At 41.3% G+C, this 18,971-nt stretch overlaps 1 protein-coding gene across 4 annotated transcripts in view; it reads right to left on the bottom strand.

The window, feature by feature from the left end:
• Positions 1-1,630: 1,630 nt before the first annotated feature.
• Positions 1,631-18,971, bottom strand: part of zgc:162200 (uncharacterized protein LOC558638 homolog) — a 17,403-nt gene continuing 62 nt past the window's right edge. Inside the window, exons 1-10 of one of the 4 annotated variants that reach the window (XM_037105057.1) lie at positions 18,546-18,941; positions 17,063-17,375; positions 14,567-14,779; positions 14,232-14,384; positions 12,529-13,038; positions 9,960-10,820; positions 9,327-9,506; positions 7,462-7,613; positions 5,887-6,247; positions 1,631-4,192 (exon numbers count right to left, since the gene is read on the bottom strand). In XM_037105057.1, coding sequence (XP_036960952.1) covers positions 4,187-4,192; positions 5,887-6,247; positions 7,462-7,613; positions 9,327-9,506; positions 9,960-10,820; positions 12,529-13,038; positions 14,232-14,384; positions 14,567-14,779; positions 17,063-17,314 — 2,688 coding nt within the window. In that variant the 5' untranslated portion in view covers positions 17,315-17,375; positions 18,546-18,941 and the 3' untranslated portion in view covers positions 1,631-4,186. Of the gene's footprint in view, positions 4,193-5,886; positions 6,248-7,461; positions 7,614-9,326; positions 9,507-9,959; positions 10,821-12,528; positions 13,039-14,231; positions 14,385-14,566; positions 14,780-17,062; positions 17,376-18,442; positions 18,942-18,971 lie in introns of those variants that run through there. The other 3 variants (XM_037105058.1, XM_037105059.1, XM_037105060.1) reach the window with 3 other exon arrangements.

Raw genomic sequence — 18,971 nt, 5'->3', positions numbered from 1 at the left:
AGACAAACACTTCAGTCTGTTCATGAACTTGAATCTGTTGGGCGGTCCTGAACACAGCCCAGTGGTTCTCTCCTCTGAGCCTTGTTCCCTGCAGTTTTATCTTGGGTTTCTGTTGTCAATACTTCATGATAAATCAATAAACAATTTACGTTTATCCAAAGTGGAAAAACTTTATTTTGGAGTAAAACATGATACACGCCTCTGTTCCTGATGAGAGCCTGTCCATGAGTTCCTCCCAGTGATGTGAGATGCTTGACCTTGTTTAGTATTTACAGTACAATGGCCTTGTGTTGTTGTCTACATTCCAATGAAACCCGTGAGGTTTCACTGTATCGGTTCTCGCTATTACCTCTTTTCCTTCATGGACAGGGTGGCACCTCCAGCACCCGTAGTGTTGTCCCCCTCCACAAAGCAGTAAGTGCCATAGAAAAGACGATTAATGTGCCCCCCTCTAGTCACAGTGCTGAAACAGTGTTAGATTCATTTCTTGATTTTTGCTCATTGAACTTTTGTTCTTGTATTTCTTGCTGCATTTTCATGTCTGGAATCAAATAAAATTGAGAAAACTTGAAGCATTACTATCGCAGTTTATTATTTGTTTATACGTTTTTGACACTGCACTCTGTCTAAAACTCTTTGCTTTTCCTCAGCTGAAGGAGACAAACCAAGAAAGGAGCAGAGTTTGTCTATTTGCCAGCCAGTATCCTGGTCAGATGTTATCGTTGTACTATTGCCGGCTCGAGCAGAGCTTTGGAAAAGTAACGTAAGCAGGAAGAGACTTTGGACTCACGCAAACAAATATATTAAAAAAATTTCCACTCATTACTCTCACCTGTGTTTCTCCACCTCACTGCACCTGCACCTCATAGCCTCATTAGTTCAGTTTGCACTAAGGTCCAGTCTTTGGTTCAGTTTGTGGTGAGTCATCTGATGTTGTGTCCCATGATCCCGGTTAAAACTTCATCCATTGCACGTCTTGCCTGCTGTCCTCTGAATGTGGGTCCACCGTCTCCTGCTCCAGGGTGACGAAAACAGCATCCAAAGCTGAACTGAACCGGCCATTTCATTAACACGGTGCACTTCATCTCAAGATACACTGAATAAACCTTACTTTGTGTCAAATGTGGTAAAAACTAGATGCAATTTGACGTTATTAAAAAGTATACAGTTATATCCTAACATGAAAAAGCATAATTTAGTATCTTATTAGACCTTTTTTGATGGAAATGTGGCCTCATGTTATTTCTGTGTAAGAACAGATGTATCAGTTCTTTTCTAAAAACTTCTATTTTATTTATCTCATATTTATATATTTTGGATGTTTTAAGCTCCAGGATTTATCTTCTTCAGTTTAGATTAAAAATGAGTAAACTCCTGATATAACAGAGAAAAATCTAAAGATAAATTTAAAGATAAATAAAGTCCAAACTCTTTTTTTCTCCCTGCAAGGAAAACATAATTTCCATTAGATTTTTAGAATGAGTGCTTACCATCATGTACACACATGTATTTAGCAGAAACAAAACAATACAACCTCGCTGTGTAAAACCAAATAAATAAATAAACTGAAAACATCTGAGTTTTCAGTTTATTTATTTATTTGTTTGTACTTAAAAGACCACAACCAATATACAGTGTTGGCTTGTTTTTATTCTTCATGACAAAAGTGGTTCACAGGTCAATGAGAGGAACTTGCATACACATAAAAAGTTGAGGACCTTCAAATGCCTTATGCGGAGTGTGTGTGATGTCATCCTCAAGAAACAATTTACACAGAATGCCGACCACATAAATACAGTTAAAATATTATACAACAGTGGTAATTAAATTAAAACACACATCTGCACAGAGTCAATTAAATAGATTAAGAAATCCATTTACAACCTTCAGAGCAATAAGACATGATGTTAAAGCGTTTTCACTTTTTAGCCGAGTTCATGATTAAACCAAAATCCCTGGAGGTAAAAAGAAAACAAAAAAACAAACAAACAAAAAAAAAAAACTGGCATTAACAACTTCTAAACCTGTTTGTAACATTAAGTCTATAATGTTTTTGATACATTATGCTCTTCATTTCCTTCATTTTTCTTTTCTCAGGGTAACAGTTCTCCCAAGTAACTCTACAGACAGTAACCATCGATCCCGGGGAAGCTAATCTCAAGTCATTCATCAGCTAATGAGTTCATTCTGGCATGCTGACTAAAAAGTGAAAACACTTGACCAAAATGAGATATCGCTGTATTCAGTGCTAAAACTGCTCAATGAGTTTCCTCATTAATAAGTCAGACATACCTTCACAACTACAGTGTTGAATAGTAGCTTCTATTTAGAAATGTGTGATGCAGTCTAAAAACAGGAGTGAAACCAAGGCACTAAAACAAAACAAAACAAAAAAATAAATCAGCAGGATGTGGCGTCTTCTACTAAACCACAGGACAGTTGAGCTTAGAAAAAAATAAAATCAATGCCAACAATTTCTCGCATTCGGTTCTCATTTTTCAAGCAGCCGTTTTCCAAATGCGGATTAAAAGATTGTGATTGGTCTCATCAGGTCAACTCATTTTAAATTCATACTGCATTCAATGAGACAGATGCAAATATCAATCTACTGCCTTATCTACTCTTTAAGCAACCTACGGTGGGATGTCAACAGATTGGGAGGATTTCGTTTTGCAGAAATGTATTTATTCTTTTTTTAAGTCATCATGTTCTATCAGATGTAGAGCACTGTGTAACGCTTTTCTCATTGTGGGCCAACATAATTATTAAATAAATTGTTCTACAAGCCGCAGCTATTTTCAGCCACCTGTTAACGGCATTAGTATTCCTAACTAAGAGGAAAACTAGCTTGTTGTAGATAATACTAGTTCATTACAACATGTTCACTTTGGTAGCAAACGAAAGCGCGGTGACATTAAATGGTGAAATTAAAAACACCAGTATCGTTGCTCAGCTGGTCAAAGCAGTGAGAAAAAGCAGAAGCTGAATGGAACGGTTATGATGACTATTATGATTATTATGTAATCAAGAGAAATGAGCATGATCATGTCAGATTTAGGTCAACCAAGCCACTTGAATTCCTAAGTGATGTGAGACAGTGTCTATTAAAACCCACAGTGTACACAGCTTAGCCAATGGGATGCTAACCACCAGATGACTTCCAAAAGCTGCTTATTGTGAGAAATATTAAAATGCTGTTGCAAATGCAGCTGCAGCCAGCCACTGTTAACTGAAAGTGAAGGTAAGTTTAAAAACCCACCTGGATCCTAAAGAACAGCAGGAATTATAACAGGCACTGTCCTGACTTGGTCTGCATAGTTTGCAAAGTAAGATGCACATTAAAGATCTCCCAAATTTTAGATTACTCAGTGTCTGACCTGAGGTGGTGAACTTATGGCTGATCTGTTTCCATCGATGAAATGCCATGATTACGGACCTCAAGTTAAAGGGTGTGGCTAAGAGGCAAGAGCCGAGGAGCCGGACATGTTACAGGATAGAAAAAAGGGGTGTGTTACTGAATCATCAGCAAAAGGGAGAAGCCTCAAGACAATAGCAAGCTCTCTACTTGAAGGATAGCAATTCTGTTAGTAAGGCTGCATTGTTCTATAAAAACAACTACCTGGGAGAGCTATCACAGGTGATCTAATGGCTTATGGACATTTAAAGACGCCAGACAGGTCTGACCAGGATGCCAGACAAAAGGCAAGAAGGAGTGTAGAGACGTAAAGCCTTAAAACAGATCATAGCCTTCAATCAAAGTCTGAGGACAGTGAGTACTGCACATGAAGAGACTCTCGTTCTGGAATAAATACTGTCAATGGTTCATCACGACACACAGCCTTGAACAAGACCAGATGGAAGTTGGATCCACTTGAGACAAGACAATCAGTCAATGACTTCACAGAGCAATGAGCAGCACATTTGTCTCTTCATCCTTTCTCCAGGCTGCATGCAGGTTTCTCTACTCCAAGCAGGAGAAACCAGGATGAGAGACTTTTCTTATCATCTTTTTTTTTTTTGTATTTTTTTTTTTTTAAATCCATGGTTCTGGTGGGCAGAGTGGGGAATGTTGCATCATATCTGGGATGGACAAGATGTCTTGAGTCAGGAAAAGAGGAGGGAGCCGGGGAGTCAACATGAAGACAGGTCCGTATGGAGTAAAGGGGGTTTGGAGTAATGGAGTGTTTCAGCGCTACAGAGACAGGGTGAGACAGAGACAAAAAAAAACATATTTAGTTCAACTGATCAAAAAAAAAAAAAAAAAAAGGTGAGGGTAGTTAATATGGATAAACAGATCAATACAACATATAAAGGATCAGCAGATGAGGAGCTCCCAACAGCAACAAGTTACGATGTATAAAAGCAAAACATACAAACTCTGATAGGCATTAGATTTAAACTAAATCTGTGCCAAAACACACATGATTGTTCTAGATCTTAAAGATTGCTTTTTTCTATTTCATAGCATAAATCAAATGGTTCCAAACATTTTCCCTTAAAGGACCCCTTTTATGTCAGGGATGGATTCTATGGATTTTTCATGTTATATTCACTGCATAATAATAACAATACAGAGCAGCTGATAAACTGTACAACTAGCTTGAATACTGTACGCAATAAGTGCAGGAAGTTTTTGTAAAATGAGAAATCTGAATGAACTTTGAGCAGATATTACCTGTGATTATTCCAGAGATGAGTCTTCCTGACACTTGAAAGTATTGCAATATTCTTTTTTAGGCAATCATACAATTTATAGGTTTACAATTTTTTTTTTCCTTTTCTCGACACTTGGTGATTGTTCTTTTAGCTCTTTGGTTGTTTTACTAACCCAGGACATGGCAGCTAGAATCTGTGATTAGAGCTGCTGATCAGACGTGTGGGATTTTATACCTTAAATAATTATCTAAACTTATAAAAATAATTCATTTTCATTCAAAGGAAAGGCCTACTGTGTATATTACTATTTGTGACACCCTGTGAAGTTTTGGCGACCCCTAGTGGTCAGAACCTGCTGGTTGGGAGTAACATAAAAAATGGGTTATTTCATTTTTATAACATAAAGAATAGACAAAGATAACGTAGTTTATTATGGTGTTTAGTCTTGCTGGCTTTATCTCATCGTCTCCGAGATGATTTGGAGTGCGAGCTCCGTGGCCTGGCAGGTGTGCCCTGTACTTTATGACCAGAGCTCCTACTCACAATAGTGTTTGATTCCTCAGTGTTTCTACTTGTGGAGGCAGATAATCTACGCCTGGACTCTCTACAGATCCCAGTCATCTTGGTCTTACCAGGTGGATTGTAACCAGAATGAGTTGTGGTTGCCTGGCCTCCTGAAGCTTTAGCATTCATCTGAGAAGAGGCAGCATCTGACTGAAACGTGTTACGGCTTGCAGCTGCTGCTTGTACAGAATTAGACCTGTAACCCATCTGTTTTCTTCTTACAGAAGTATCTAGGTTTGGTTTAAGATCAGGCTTTTGTTTAGTTCCACCCCATGCTTCAGATGTGTTAGGATACACACACAAAGCTTTAGAAGAGGTTAGATTATCTGTGGATGACGAGAACACAGAGGACTTTATCCTGCTAGAGGAGGCAGGAACAACACGAGTTGTAATGAAGGTGTCCTGACGTGCTGGGACTGAAGCTCTCCGCACTGACACATTTTTTCTTGAATCGCTGGATTGTGTTTTGACCGTTAACTCGCTGCTCACAGAACTGGTGGAGCTTTTACGCGTGGGATAGTAATCGGGACTCAACTCAGTATTAAAAACATCACTGACACTGCGACTTCTAATAAAGGTGGCATCTCGCGGGAGACCCTTCCCTCTGCAAGAGCGGCTGCTTGGCTGGTTGGGGTTGTCAAGACAAAGAGAGAGAGGGGTTCTTACAGGGCTCGTGTGGAGGCTTCGGGTTAGACTTCGGAGGTGGTGCGTGGCCATAGCAGGAACGCTGCTGCCGAGAACCGGGCTAGCCCGTGGACTGCTCCTCAGTGTGGGTCGGGCGGGACTGCTTCTGGGGCTCCGTGGAGCCCGGCCTGACTTGTTGGCCAGCTCTTTGGCCCGGGAGCGGCGGGGGCTGCTGTTCAAGCTGTGGGGAGACAGAGGGGCCTCCAGGTCTTCCAAACGCTGAGTGAGGGCCAGTTTCTGCTGTATCGCCATACGCAGCAGAGAATTCAGTGTCTTCTTCTCATCCTCAGCTGCTGCCAGCTGCCTCTGCATCTCATCCAACTGGGTGACATACTGGTCACACCTGAGAGATGCAGAAACAATCAACAGATGCAACATGCAAAACTAGGCACGACTAGAGACACACAACAAAATACACACAAACATTCAACACCAGCCGTAACCAAAGTACAAAGCTAAGGATAACTTTCATTATGTATTAATATTGTGTGTTTTTTGATTAATGGATTACTTGTTAAATCATCGCAAGTTACCACAGCACACAGTGATGTCATCTTACTAGTCATGATTTTTGGATAACAGTATTGTTGAATTTATATTGGTATGCATCAAAGATCAGTTAATCCTCAACATTGAGGAGCTGGTGCCAAAAAACGCACTATTTCTATAATATATTAACATTTAATCAATTATGTTGATCAATTTCTGATCATTTCTAGACAGAAAAGATGAATGCATAAGAATCATTAAATACTGTAGAAATGCAGTCACCCCAGATATCCACACGATGGCACCACAAAACTGGCCAATAAACCAGGGGATCTTTTTAAGCTGTAATCTTTAGTCTGTTGTAACAGACAGTAGAAGCCCTTGACCCTTGTGTGTTCCTCAATCCTTCTTAAGGATAATTAAATGCCAGCTCATAACTGTCTGGACAGGGGCTATGCAGGTAATACATGCCCGACAAGCTTCACTGGCATTTAATAACAAAAACAATCTGCTCTTTAGTTCACCCGTTAGCCAAATGCAAAAAAAGAACAAGAAAACAATCCATGCCCAAGATTCTCAGAAGAGGTTAGTGATTAGTGCGTGAAGTTTCGACATCTCGCGACATCGCGCCTTGATAGCGCAATCCCATCCAATCGAACGCCCCAACCACCTCCCAACAAAACATTAGGCCTCTCCTTTTCTAAGGTGACCTGGCCTGACGGAACAAATCTGTTCTTGCCTCCTCCCCCGTCGGCACAGGGCAGAGCATGTGGTTTATAATCTTCACGTGAACCAGTGGATTGTCCACAGGCGTAAATAAGCATGGTAAGCTTATTACAGTAGTGGCAGTAAAGGCTGTACCACAACAAGAGTACCATTACGAAGTATAAACTAAACTAGCAAAGACCAGACAATCAGAGCTATCAACATGTTTTCAGGAAATCAAATTTCACATTTTAACAGCATTTTAAAAAATGTTTTGTTACACGATAAAATAAATGCGTGTCTATTTTTTTGTAACACAATAGAATACATTTTTTTTTTCAAATATAAAAAGGGAAATCTTACCGGCTGGCAAACATGACTCGGAGTGAAGAGAAGGTGGCAGCGTCCTCCTTCAAGGCTTTGAGCTCATTGCGCAGTTTCATCATGGTCTCTGACACCATGCTCTTCTCTGTCTCATACTTGGTTTTCAAATTGGACAGGGCCAACTCTGCAGTCTGCATTGACAAAAAAAAACGAAAAAAAAAAACTTTAACTTTACTTGGGCGACCCATTTTTATCTGTCAGAGAGGACAGAGCGACAGCAACATCATATAGATCATCAAATACCAACACTGCCCCAGAGGACAACATTATCCAGAATGTCAGAAGGATTCTGGAAATACCATCAGAACCATTGTTAGCGTTTCAAAATACCCTTGTGTGTTTTTTAAACATTGCAGTTTGTTTATTTTTTGAGAAACTGGTGGTGACTTCTGTGACCTGAGTGTATGCTAGTACATGAGAGACATAAACTAGGGTTGCTGCAGGTTAAGGAGCCCCATTCAAAGTGTTTGTTCTCGTTTTTAATACCAAATGAATGTAATCAAAAAAGTTATTGCTGTCACCATTCTGTCCCTTTACTCCTCTTCCATGTGAACTAAAACGTATCTCCAAAGCTATTTTAATCAGTTTTAAAGGTCAATGAACAAACATTGCCTTGACAATAAAGACAGTACAAAAACAGAACTACGTGTATTTTTGTTGGAAGACACACAGCTGAAGGTCTAAGCCCAGTCTCATGTGATCATCCTTTACTTTAAGTGTGTGACAGGGATGCAAACATTTATGTAAAAGTATCAAGTGTAAATACCCTGATTACATCATAAGAACAAACACGGGGGTGAATCAAGACATGGGAAGGTAAACCACTGTAGGTAAACACGGCCCAGCCAACAGATTACCTTGAGTGTTTATGTGTGTGTGTGTGTGTGAGAAAGGGACAGTGACGGCTGAGGGAATGACAGAAGCAGGTCATGCAGTGACGCACAGGAAAGGGGAAGGGAAAGACAGTTCAACATCACACTGTGCTCAAGGTACAGGAGCATGAAAGCCCAAGGGACTGTCTAGACAAGACAATGATGATACAGCTCAACCATACTGCTTATTTTAAGATTAAATTAGGTTATATATGGATGGTACTTTATTAGGACAATCAATTTAATGTCTAATTTATACAATTTAATGTGTTAATCTAGTCAGATTGCATAAAAAATATTGGTAGCAGAAGAAAGACTACATTTCACAGCAAACATCTCTCTGGATAAAGGGAGCTGTTCCCTTTGTTTGTACATTCCAATCAAACTAAAGAGGCCTCTTAAAGAAGCCAAAAAAGACAACTGTGGGGATCGCATCGAAAAATCTAAAAATTTACCCTGGACATTAGAAGAATACATTTTAATTAGGCTCAATCCCAATTCCAATTTGCTTTTTTCAGGCAGTGGTTGAGATATCCTCCTGAGAAATGGGAACCCTTCAGGAACCTCTTAAGTCATCAGTGGTCACAAATGGCTTTTATGTAAACAGGCACAACCTGATATTTTCAATAAACCGTCTTTAGCTGTGGGAATTCTTGCAGTCTCACTATGCCATTTATCTGGCTGAGATAAAAAAAAGCACTGATGCTTGCAATTCCTTCTAAAGTTCATGCTTTCAGCCATGTCATCATGCTTTGTTACTTGGCCACTACCAGTGCTTTATGTAAATGACTTTTCATAACCCCTACATTGAAGTAAAATGTTGATTTCGAGGACCATGCAGCTGCAACACTTCATCCTACCCCTCTATCCCAAAAAAAGTTGGACACCCTACCCTGAGGTGTTAAAGCACAAAACTGAGGCTTGGGGCCCAGTTGATTTTCACAAAAAGGCCAAAAAGGCCCTGCGACCTACCTGTTTATTAGCCTTGAGGACGGTCCTGAGGGTAGCAATCTGTTCTCTCTTGGTGCTGAGAAGTGACTTGAGCTTCAGCACTTCTTCCAAGAGGCTTTCAGCATCCCGCTCTGCCTCTACGCTGCTGCTCAACCCTGAATAAGGCATCGCGCCCCTCTGACGACAGAGGTCCACTGCCACCTGAGGGAACAAAGACAGTAAATGGTATTTCCAAATATCACATTATTAATGTATTAGTTTTGTGTGTTTCACTACATAAAAATAAACCAATGTTGACACTACTGTTTTCTGAAAGGATGAGTTGAGGCTACAACTCAACTTTGACCGCAGATAATCCAATCCATTCAAAACCGAACACACGTGTCGGTAAGTGCCCAACACATCAGGTGTTGGATCTGAACAGACACGGGAGCTGCTCAATTACATTTAACCGTCTGAGCTGAGCATTAAGTTTAGCGAGAAACTGAGAAGACTTTCACCCACAACAAATGTCTCTTTTTCAGAGATTCAGCCGCAGTGAAGGAGTTAAAAGAATTTGTACAAGTTATAACTTTCAATTCACACAGTCAAACACAAATGCAGTAGCACTCTCACACGTCTGACATACTGTATATGGTAGTTGTGCTGTCTTACCCTGAGGTGTTTGATCTGGCAACGGATGACTGCTACCAAGTTGCGGACATTGGAGGGGTCCCTGAAATCCAGGGTGGGGGATCCAGGGCAGTTAGGAGACTCTCCACTGGTTCCTGCACTGTCCACCTCCCCCATAAACTGCAAGGCTGAAGCTTTGGAGCCGAACATGTCATTGGCTCTCGGCTTCTTCTGGGCGTTGTTGAAGGTAAATCTTCGTGCACCACCTCCACCACTTGCCCTGGCACCATCACGGTAATAGTCCAGGGTGACTCGTTTAGGCGTCAGGTTGTTGCACACGCAGATGTGGTGGTAGAGGTTGGACAGCTCCTCCGAAAAGGCCAGCAGCTCTTCCTGGGCAACACTTAAGTGCCCTTCTGAATCAATTGCCACTTTCCTTGTGGCTCCAATCTCCTTCTCCAGCTCACTAATGCGCTCCTGGTCCTGTTTGCTGGACTTGATGCACTGGCGGATCTTGTCAGCCAGCTCCTGGGCCTCTGCCCGCCAGCGATCCTTCTCCTGTTTGTATCGCTGCTCTAGTGTGTTATAGCGAGATCCTGCCTGAGACAATTCATCTCGCAGCTTCAGAAGCTCTTCGCTGGCCGACCGCATGCGTGCCTCCAGCACCTCCTTGCTCTTGGTGTCTACCTCATAGTCAAAGACCACACCATCTCCATTCTCTGTCTCATCATCTCCCTTGTTTTCTGCCTCCTGGTTGTGCTGCCGGCTGCTGTGCACAGCTTCCAGCTGTTGGGTGAGGGATCCAACCTTGTCCTCTTGTTGAGTGAGAGCCTGTTTGGACATTACCAACTGCATCTGCAGTTCCTCCACCTTGTTAACAAGACTAGTTTTCTCTCGTTCTGCCTGCATACACAAACACACACAGACAGACACAATAGAGTTTTAAATGTTGCAAGGTATGAACATAGACATCTTATCTTGATCATATTACTTAAAACTGCCATTAGTTGAGTATTCATCCATTGAGAATTCTCTGTAAGTCAAATTTCACCCCCAACCACCTTTTCTCTTATGCATTTTTAATGTGAAATAGCCAGTGACCCCATTCAGCTCAACACTCCCAACATCTGGTGGGTAGCAGCTTGCTAACCCAACCCCCAATTTGAGTGCATCATAAATAATATATTACTTTCAGACAGAGACGATAACAGTTCAAGACATCCTTAATCTTCCTAAGTACCCTTTATTTGTGAAGCACAACTGTGTCAAGTGGGTGGGTGTTAGTTGAAAACTGCTTGTGAACGTGATGATGAAATGTGGTACCAGGTGTTTTTTATTAATATAGAAAAGGCTCACTACTCTACAGACATACACCGGATGTGGGCTAAAGCAGGAAGCAGCAGACATCCCTGTCGACAGCTTAGTCAAACAAACCAACCCCTATAACAACCTTACACAACTTATCAACAGGTTGTGCTATTTGAAGTTATCCTGATTAGTACAGACAATTTATCTAAATATAAATAAATACAGTTCTACGATTCATAGAAGTTGGAGGATGGAGCATTAGGGAACAGGCTGTTGTCAACAAGGTTTTCATTACTTATCTCTGCACTGATATTTTCCTTTACTCTTGATTTAAATAATATAATACAAGGAAATACATTCTGCCCATATTCTTGACACACAAAAGAAAATGTGGGAAAGTATAAAACTCTCTCTTTCTGAAAACATGAAATTCAAAGTGTATGTATTAAATATGTTTGCAAATCTGATGCCTACTGTAGAAATGATGACCTAAATACGCATGGGAATTATTTTTGGTTTGTTTTGCAGAGCATGGACATGATATTTGTTTGTATCTATTTGTAAATATTTGTAGTTTGTAAATGTTATCTCGGTTGATAGGATTGGGCTGGAGAGGTCTTGTCTTGTCTTACATGTATGATGTAAGTAGGTTCACTTTGAAATGATAACCTAACATGGGAACAAAATTATTTTAATTCTAATTTTAAATCTAATTTAAAATGAATGCTGCACCAGTTCATATCAGGAACCTCATCACTTACAGGTCCTTTTCTCGACAGTTAAGGACATGGTTTATAAGCCATCAAATCTGTCACCTTGAGTATGGATACCTTCATCATTTGGCAAATATCTGGCATTATCCAACTTGCTCTCTGCTAAATGGCCCTGTTGCTGGACCTAAATTACTGTTGGTGTTCTTACTGTTATTACTGTTTCTCAAATAAGTCTCTGCTCAAGGTTGTCTTTGCTCTCATCTGTCCTTGCTTACGTCTGTTTGTACAAAGCTGATCTGTAACTTATGTGTCATGTCTGTGCTTGCCTGTGTTTGTCTTCACTTGGTTACACTGTAATTTGGTCTGCTGTTATTGATGCCCATGTCTCTGTCCTGCTTTGACAGTAATTGATATGCCTTACATCATAATTGCTGGTTTAAACTTGTTTCTTGATTTTGGGTTGCCAACACTGGACCAGAGACTACAGAAGATAACTAGCCTTTAGGTTAATTTCACAGTAGTGTTAATTAAAATGCACTGTCCCTGACAAATAAACTTGATGAATAAAATTAAAATGAGTGAGTTCTTACCTGTAGGAGTTGCTGTTTCAGTTTCTGACTGTCTGAAAAGTGTAGCTCACTCAGCAGGTCTGACACCAGCCCAGAGGCTGGAGCACGCAGGAATACATCACTATTGCGTGGAGTGGAGTAGCGACGGATGAGGCCATTACTTTTGGAGCCCCCCAAGCGAGGAGGGTGAGCAGAATCGGGAGCAGACCCAGGACCATTATTAATGCCACTGTCCTGGTCCTCTCCCTCACCTTCTCCCTCCACCCCCTGGCCCTCCTCCTGGCTGTCATCTAGCTGCTCCAAATGGAGCTCCAGGTTCCCCACAGAATCAAAGGGGTTAAGGCTGAGGGCAGAGAGTTCTCGCCGCAGACTGTTCTTCTGCTCCCTCTCCTCCTTCAGGGCTTCTAGGGCCTCATCCAGCTGCTTCTCTGCTATCTCTCTCAGCCTCGCGGCCTCGTCCAGCTGAGCTCGCATCTCCTCCTGCTCGTCGTTCTTCTGGGTCAGCTCCAGCTTTATTGATTCAAACTCAACCTGTAATGTAACAAAGGGGCACAAGCAGAAGATTATTTTAATAGGTCAAATATGGGTGCACATTCTATTTTCCATACACAAATAAAACCATGACTGCAATGGGCTTAACAGCGTTACAGTCACACACACAGATGGCTTAGATAGAAAAATGAAAACTCCACTGGTGTTGACTCCATGGTCACCACTCTCACCATTTCTACTGGGAAATAGATATGTTCAGTTCCTCCCACTGGTGTAGAGTATACATCCTACATATTTTCTTTGTATAACATAAGAGTACTTAGGATTATTTAGGGGTTTTCATGTTAACCAGCAAAAGAGGGCTTCTGACATTATATGACTGTAAAGGCAAGACTAGGCTTTTATCCCACAGTCAGCTCACGGATCATGCTAACCCTCAAACCCAACATCACGCTGTGACATTTAGAACTAGTCATGGACAGTTTGTCTTGGCAGAGCTGCAATAAACACAAGGGCATCTGGACTCGGAGGCACTGGTCTCGCATCCCACCCACAACAATCTTAACAACGACAGTGTCACATAATTAAATAATATAACAAGGAAAATATTAGGCGCAAGTAAACTGAGCATTTTATATCACGCAGGCTAAAAACTGATGCAAATATGAAAAGTATATGGAAGGAAATCTAAGGAAAATAAAACACACGTCGTGCAGGAAGCACATGAATATATTGAAAAGCTTTTAGTGTTCTATCGTCCAGAAAGATAAGATCAGGACAAGAATTGCTGTCCTCAGCTGCAGGAGGAACCGGCCTATTCAGTCTTATCAACTATTGCCAAGTAATGTCAACAAACAAGTGAGAGAGGTGAGTCGTTTGTTGCATGTATGGCAGTTTTGCTATCATGCACAACAGGTAAATACAAACAGGCAGTTCACTATAACAATGGCCATATGATGATAGATTGTTAACGACCGCCCTCGTGTACATGACAAACACAGATGGGGTAAAAGTTGAAAAACAGATTAAGGTAAATAAATGGACAATACAACAGAATGTCACAGTTTTCATGTCAACACATTTTTGACGTATTTGTGTGTTTCTTTGGATATATTCAATATCATCCCTTCCAGATAGCTAAAATTTGTATTCTTTATCAATGTATGTGTAAAAAAGCTGGTTGGTAGAATGTTCATGTATTTGGTAGAGTTGTAGCCTGAGTGATAACTGACCTGGTTTTCCTTGAGCACAGAAACCTGTTTTTGCAGAGATATGTTCTCATCTTCCAGCTCCGCATTGTCCTGCAACTGGCGCTGCTCACGTATTTTATATTCCTTCATCTCATCCCTCAGATGGCCCTTTTCAGCCTCCAGACACTCACACTCCTGTAGAACACAATGCATGGTCAAGTCCTCGATGTTCATATCATGCACGATAATTTTTAGACTTCAAAGCTAATATATCCTCCAGTGATTTTGGGTTCCATTGTATGTATCATGTTTTACACAGGGACTGAAATTATGCAGTACAACACCAGTATGCAGGTGCACTGAGTGGGTCATCATACCTTCTTCATCTGGTTGGAGAAAACCCCCAATCTCTCGATCTCAGCGTGGGCATTGCCCAGGGCAAGGCGTGCTTGCTTGAGATCTGCCTGGACTTCCTCCATGCGGGTTGCCATGGCAGCCTCCTTAGAGGCCGTCTCCTGTAGCAAGCTCTCCTCCCGACACTCTCCATCAGCAGCTGCACGCTTCTGGCTGCTCACAGTATCTGCAAATGCCTTCACAAAAACAAAAGGGGTTTAAGGGAATGGTAAAACCTGCAATTATCTAGCAGCCTACAGTGTGTAACACATTTGGAGAACATCGGAAGTGCTGAAAGACAAATGCATTCTTCCAACTCATATGAAGGCAGGAAATGTATACATCTTTAACACAGAAAGAGGAAAACAGGACATCACTGAACATCATCACCTTAAACCTGATTGCAGGGAGGAAATAGCTGTTTAAGTTTGGTTACAAGACACCGAAACAGGATTTTTATTGAGCCAATTTGATAAAAAAGCCTAATGCATTAGAAATGACCCTGTAATGGCAGGCATTTCTCCACAGCTAGTCATAAAACATAACCATAACCATAACCAATAATGCATCCATGACTGCTGATGAAAGAACTATCAAATAAGGTGTTAAATGAAATGAACATGCCACTAAACACGCTCAACTGAACATCACGGTGTGGTTATATAAGGATGTTAATTCACAACACATGAGTCTGCTCTGCTGTGTTAAAACCCTGCCAAAGTCTAGGTAGGAAAAACGGCCAAGAAATGAGGTTTATGCAGATTATACAAAATAGCTGAAATTCTGTACCACTACGTCCCCTCAGACATAAAGAGCTTTGCTTGATATGCGGTTATAAAATATCAGGAGCTACCAATTTTAGTTTTATTCTGGCATGTTTATTGCAAAATATATCTGCCTGTAAACAGGAGTATAATCTCTCTCAATTTGCGAAAAATGATTGCAAAATCAAACATCTGCCCACATGACAGGATTGAATTCTATGTGATTACCCTCTTACATAAACCAGTTTTAAAAAGCTTTGTCCAGCAATATTAAATACCTTTGAGGCCCGTCTGGCACATCTGCGTCAAAGTTTGCAAGCAGAAAACAACATTAAGCCCTGTGAGCCATCCAGCGCTATGTAAGTGTACGCATGAGAACGCCTAAGAATATCATATAAACACGCAAAATGCAATAAAATAGTAACTAACTGACAGCTGGAGTGCAACGGCACAAACTATGCTACACTTGACAAAGTGCTTGTCAAATTTACTGCGCAGTGATTAATTCTATTTTCATTTTTCAAAAGAGTGTTAACAAATCACTGGGTAGCACACAGTTTGTTTGAGAGATTAAGGTAATGAGGAGCATATGTCACAATATCAATACATCAGTGATCTGTGAAAGGCTTGGATTACATGATAATCTCAGTTTTGACATGCTGATCTAATCTTTTTATTTTGAAAATCCAGCACTACCCTAATTCAATCCTTAATGCAACACAGTTAAGTATCAAAATCCATATGATGCACAGAGAAAATGAATACATTGAAAGTCCTGGACATGCTGACTAATTGGCTGTGGAGGATGTCCTTATCGCGTAACATTTTTCTCTCTGAATCCATTAGCATCTCATAACGCATGAGAGCAAAACTGACTCACAAGATAATTCATTGCCAGTATAACAGGACATCACAGCTGTAACAGAACTGGTTTTGTGGGAGCAGTGGCACAAGGTCGGAGTTGACACAGAGCACTGAGAGGATGAGCAATCAAACTCACGTCATAGGTATCTGGTTCATTTTAGTAGACAACAATGGGATCTTTATAACACTCTGACACACTGCTAGACAGCTCCTCAGCAGTCAAATTAAAATGAGCTACGATACAGAGATTGTGTCTTAGGAAAATGTCAGCCGTTCACATTTGGACTGCATTTACATTTTACTAACAGTGTCACATGAATGAAGATAATTCTGCAGTAGCACATTTGTACAATGGTAACGTGGGTGAAATTAAATGGCATAGTTTAACTATTCCATTTTTTTATAAGATGTTGCAATGATCCACCAGTGTATTACATTTGCTTGCATATTTATATATCATACATAAAAGCATCCACCTATTTTTGTGTTTAGTCTAACCATAGCCCCCCCCCCCAAACACTGAGAAAAACAGTGACATCCAACAACATTCTGTTGAAATCAACCATCAAAGTTGTGAAAGGAAAATGCTGGACAATATCAATTTCATGTCCAGTTTCAGTTTCAAATAGACTTCACAAGAGAGTGATTGTGAAATTAGAACTGCTTGCTTTGTGAAGGCACACAAGGCTATTTATAAAGGCAGAAATAATCTAATGAGGACCAAAAAAGCTGTGTAGTAAAAAACAAAGCTCACAAAGCCGTAGTATGTTACTGAAAAATAACAATAAAAATACTATGGGAATGAGAATTCCACAAGCCTAAATACAACTGAAAGGCCTCGGGTGTTCCTACCTCTTTCAGCTGCTGTAGCTCCGTTTTCAGTGCTTCATGCTCCTCTTCCAGCTGCCTGTGTTTCTTCTTGAGAGCAGCACTTTCCTCCAGCACCACCAGGCCATAGCGGGCTGCCTGCAGCTTCTCCTCTGTGGCCTCCTGGAGCTCCAGAGTCAGCCGCACCACCTCAGACTTCCAGTCTCGGCTTCCCATCTCTGCCTCCCCTTCTCCCTCCACCGCTTGACCTGCTAGGTCTGCATCCGCCTCCAGCATGCTTGCCAATGTTCTACTGGGACACCTGCCTCCTTCACTCCTCCTCTCTCATTACTCCACACTACAATGGCAAAAAAAAAAAAGATGGTGGTGGGTATGTTAAGTACTTTGAACAATGGCCAGGACGGAAAAGAGGTTTTGTATAAATCAAACTGTGACAGCAATTAAGCAAACTACATAGTTAAAGATTAACACTGGGATCCGTTGAGTGGGAAAACACTTAAAACATTTATACCTTTAACCCGAAAGCCTCAGTGTACACAGGACAGATCCATGACACAAATGACCTAACTGCTGCGGTCTGCAAATGTTTCACACGAGAATACCAGTCAGCCATATCAACTCTGGTTTTGTAACAAACACTGTGGGCCCACAAATAACATTTTGCTCCCATTCGCCATTTAAACAGATCAATACTGATGATTTTTAAACTCCACAAAGTCGCAAGGCTCTCACTAGTAAACTGGGCTGCAAGGTCGGCCTGTGCACATCACTGCCCAGCGCTACTGCTGTTCAACATCTGCAGCATTACATCTCTTTGGCCGATTGCGAGAGCTAATGTTAGTTACACAGTTATAAATGCTGGTTTCAGAATCGTATAACTGAGTATCCTCCACAAAGTAGCCGTAGAAGCGATCAAGATTACTCAATATTACTTTGACCACCAGTTTCGAAAGGGTGGGGTCTATTTCCCTCGTTTCCTAATGTCCTCTTCTTTGACCGAAGATGGAAACACTCTTGGCTTGTGTCCGGTGCCAAATGATGCGTCCCGAAAGCATCTGTTTCTCCTACATCACCAACTATATCTCCGCGGCAGCAACCGGGAGTCAATTAATACGAGTATAACCTATAAACATTCTGCCAGCATGTATGTTCCTCATATTTCCAATGTAAGATGATATCCTAGTGGGTCCTGACAAGGATATACAATCTATGAAAGGCACCGGACTGCGAACAGGACACGGCCGGACAGCTAGCAAGAGTAGTTTTAGCCTAAACGCAGACAGCAAATGACACCACAATGCTACTAGCAAAGTCGAGTAAAAGAATTTAGCTAGCTCGCCTCTTAGCCATGCAATTTGCTATAAATATACAAGGCTTAGCGGAATAACGTTAGGCATCCATTACCCGGCTCTCAGGCTGCTCCAGTGATAACGTCAGTGCGATCCTGTCACAGACAAGCTAATTAGCTGAGGCTAAATAGCTAACGTTAGCAAAACTTGCTACTCACCCTTCTGGTATTTTACCTCAACGACGGGGCCTCGCGACCAGACGTTAACCGTGCGCTTGTTTCGCGAGCTGTCAGCGGCAACGGTTGCTAATCCCTGCTAGTAGCCAGGGGTACCAGCCCGGGTTACTGAACAGCCGCTTCCCTTCCTCCCACCCGGTTCTCTCGTTTCACAGCGAGGTCGTGTCAAAAGCGCGCCGAAAACGTGAAAGCCCGATTACCCCCTCTAGCTAGACAACGGTGAAATGCAATTAGACCAAGGAATTGTCTCTAATCTCCGTATATGGGCGGGGATGGCATTGCTGTTCACCCACACGTAAAAAAGAAATGAGACATAAATATAATGAATACAGCATATTATTTTTTATCACCAAGCAAGAAATATGAGATTAAAAAAAACAAAGATTATTGAAGAAAATACACTTCCGC

The sequence above is a fragment of the Acanthopagrus latus genome, chromosome 7 (assembly GCF_904848185.1).
Source record: "Acanthopagrus latus isolate v.2019 chromosome 7, fAcaLat1.1, whole genome shotgun sequence".
Lineage (NCBI taxonomy): Eukaryota > Metazoa > Chordata > Actinopteri > Spariformes > Sparidae > Acanthopagrus > Acanthopagrus latus.
This window is presented reverse-complemented; position numbering and strand designations above follow the sequence as displayed.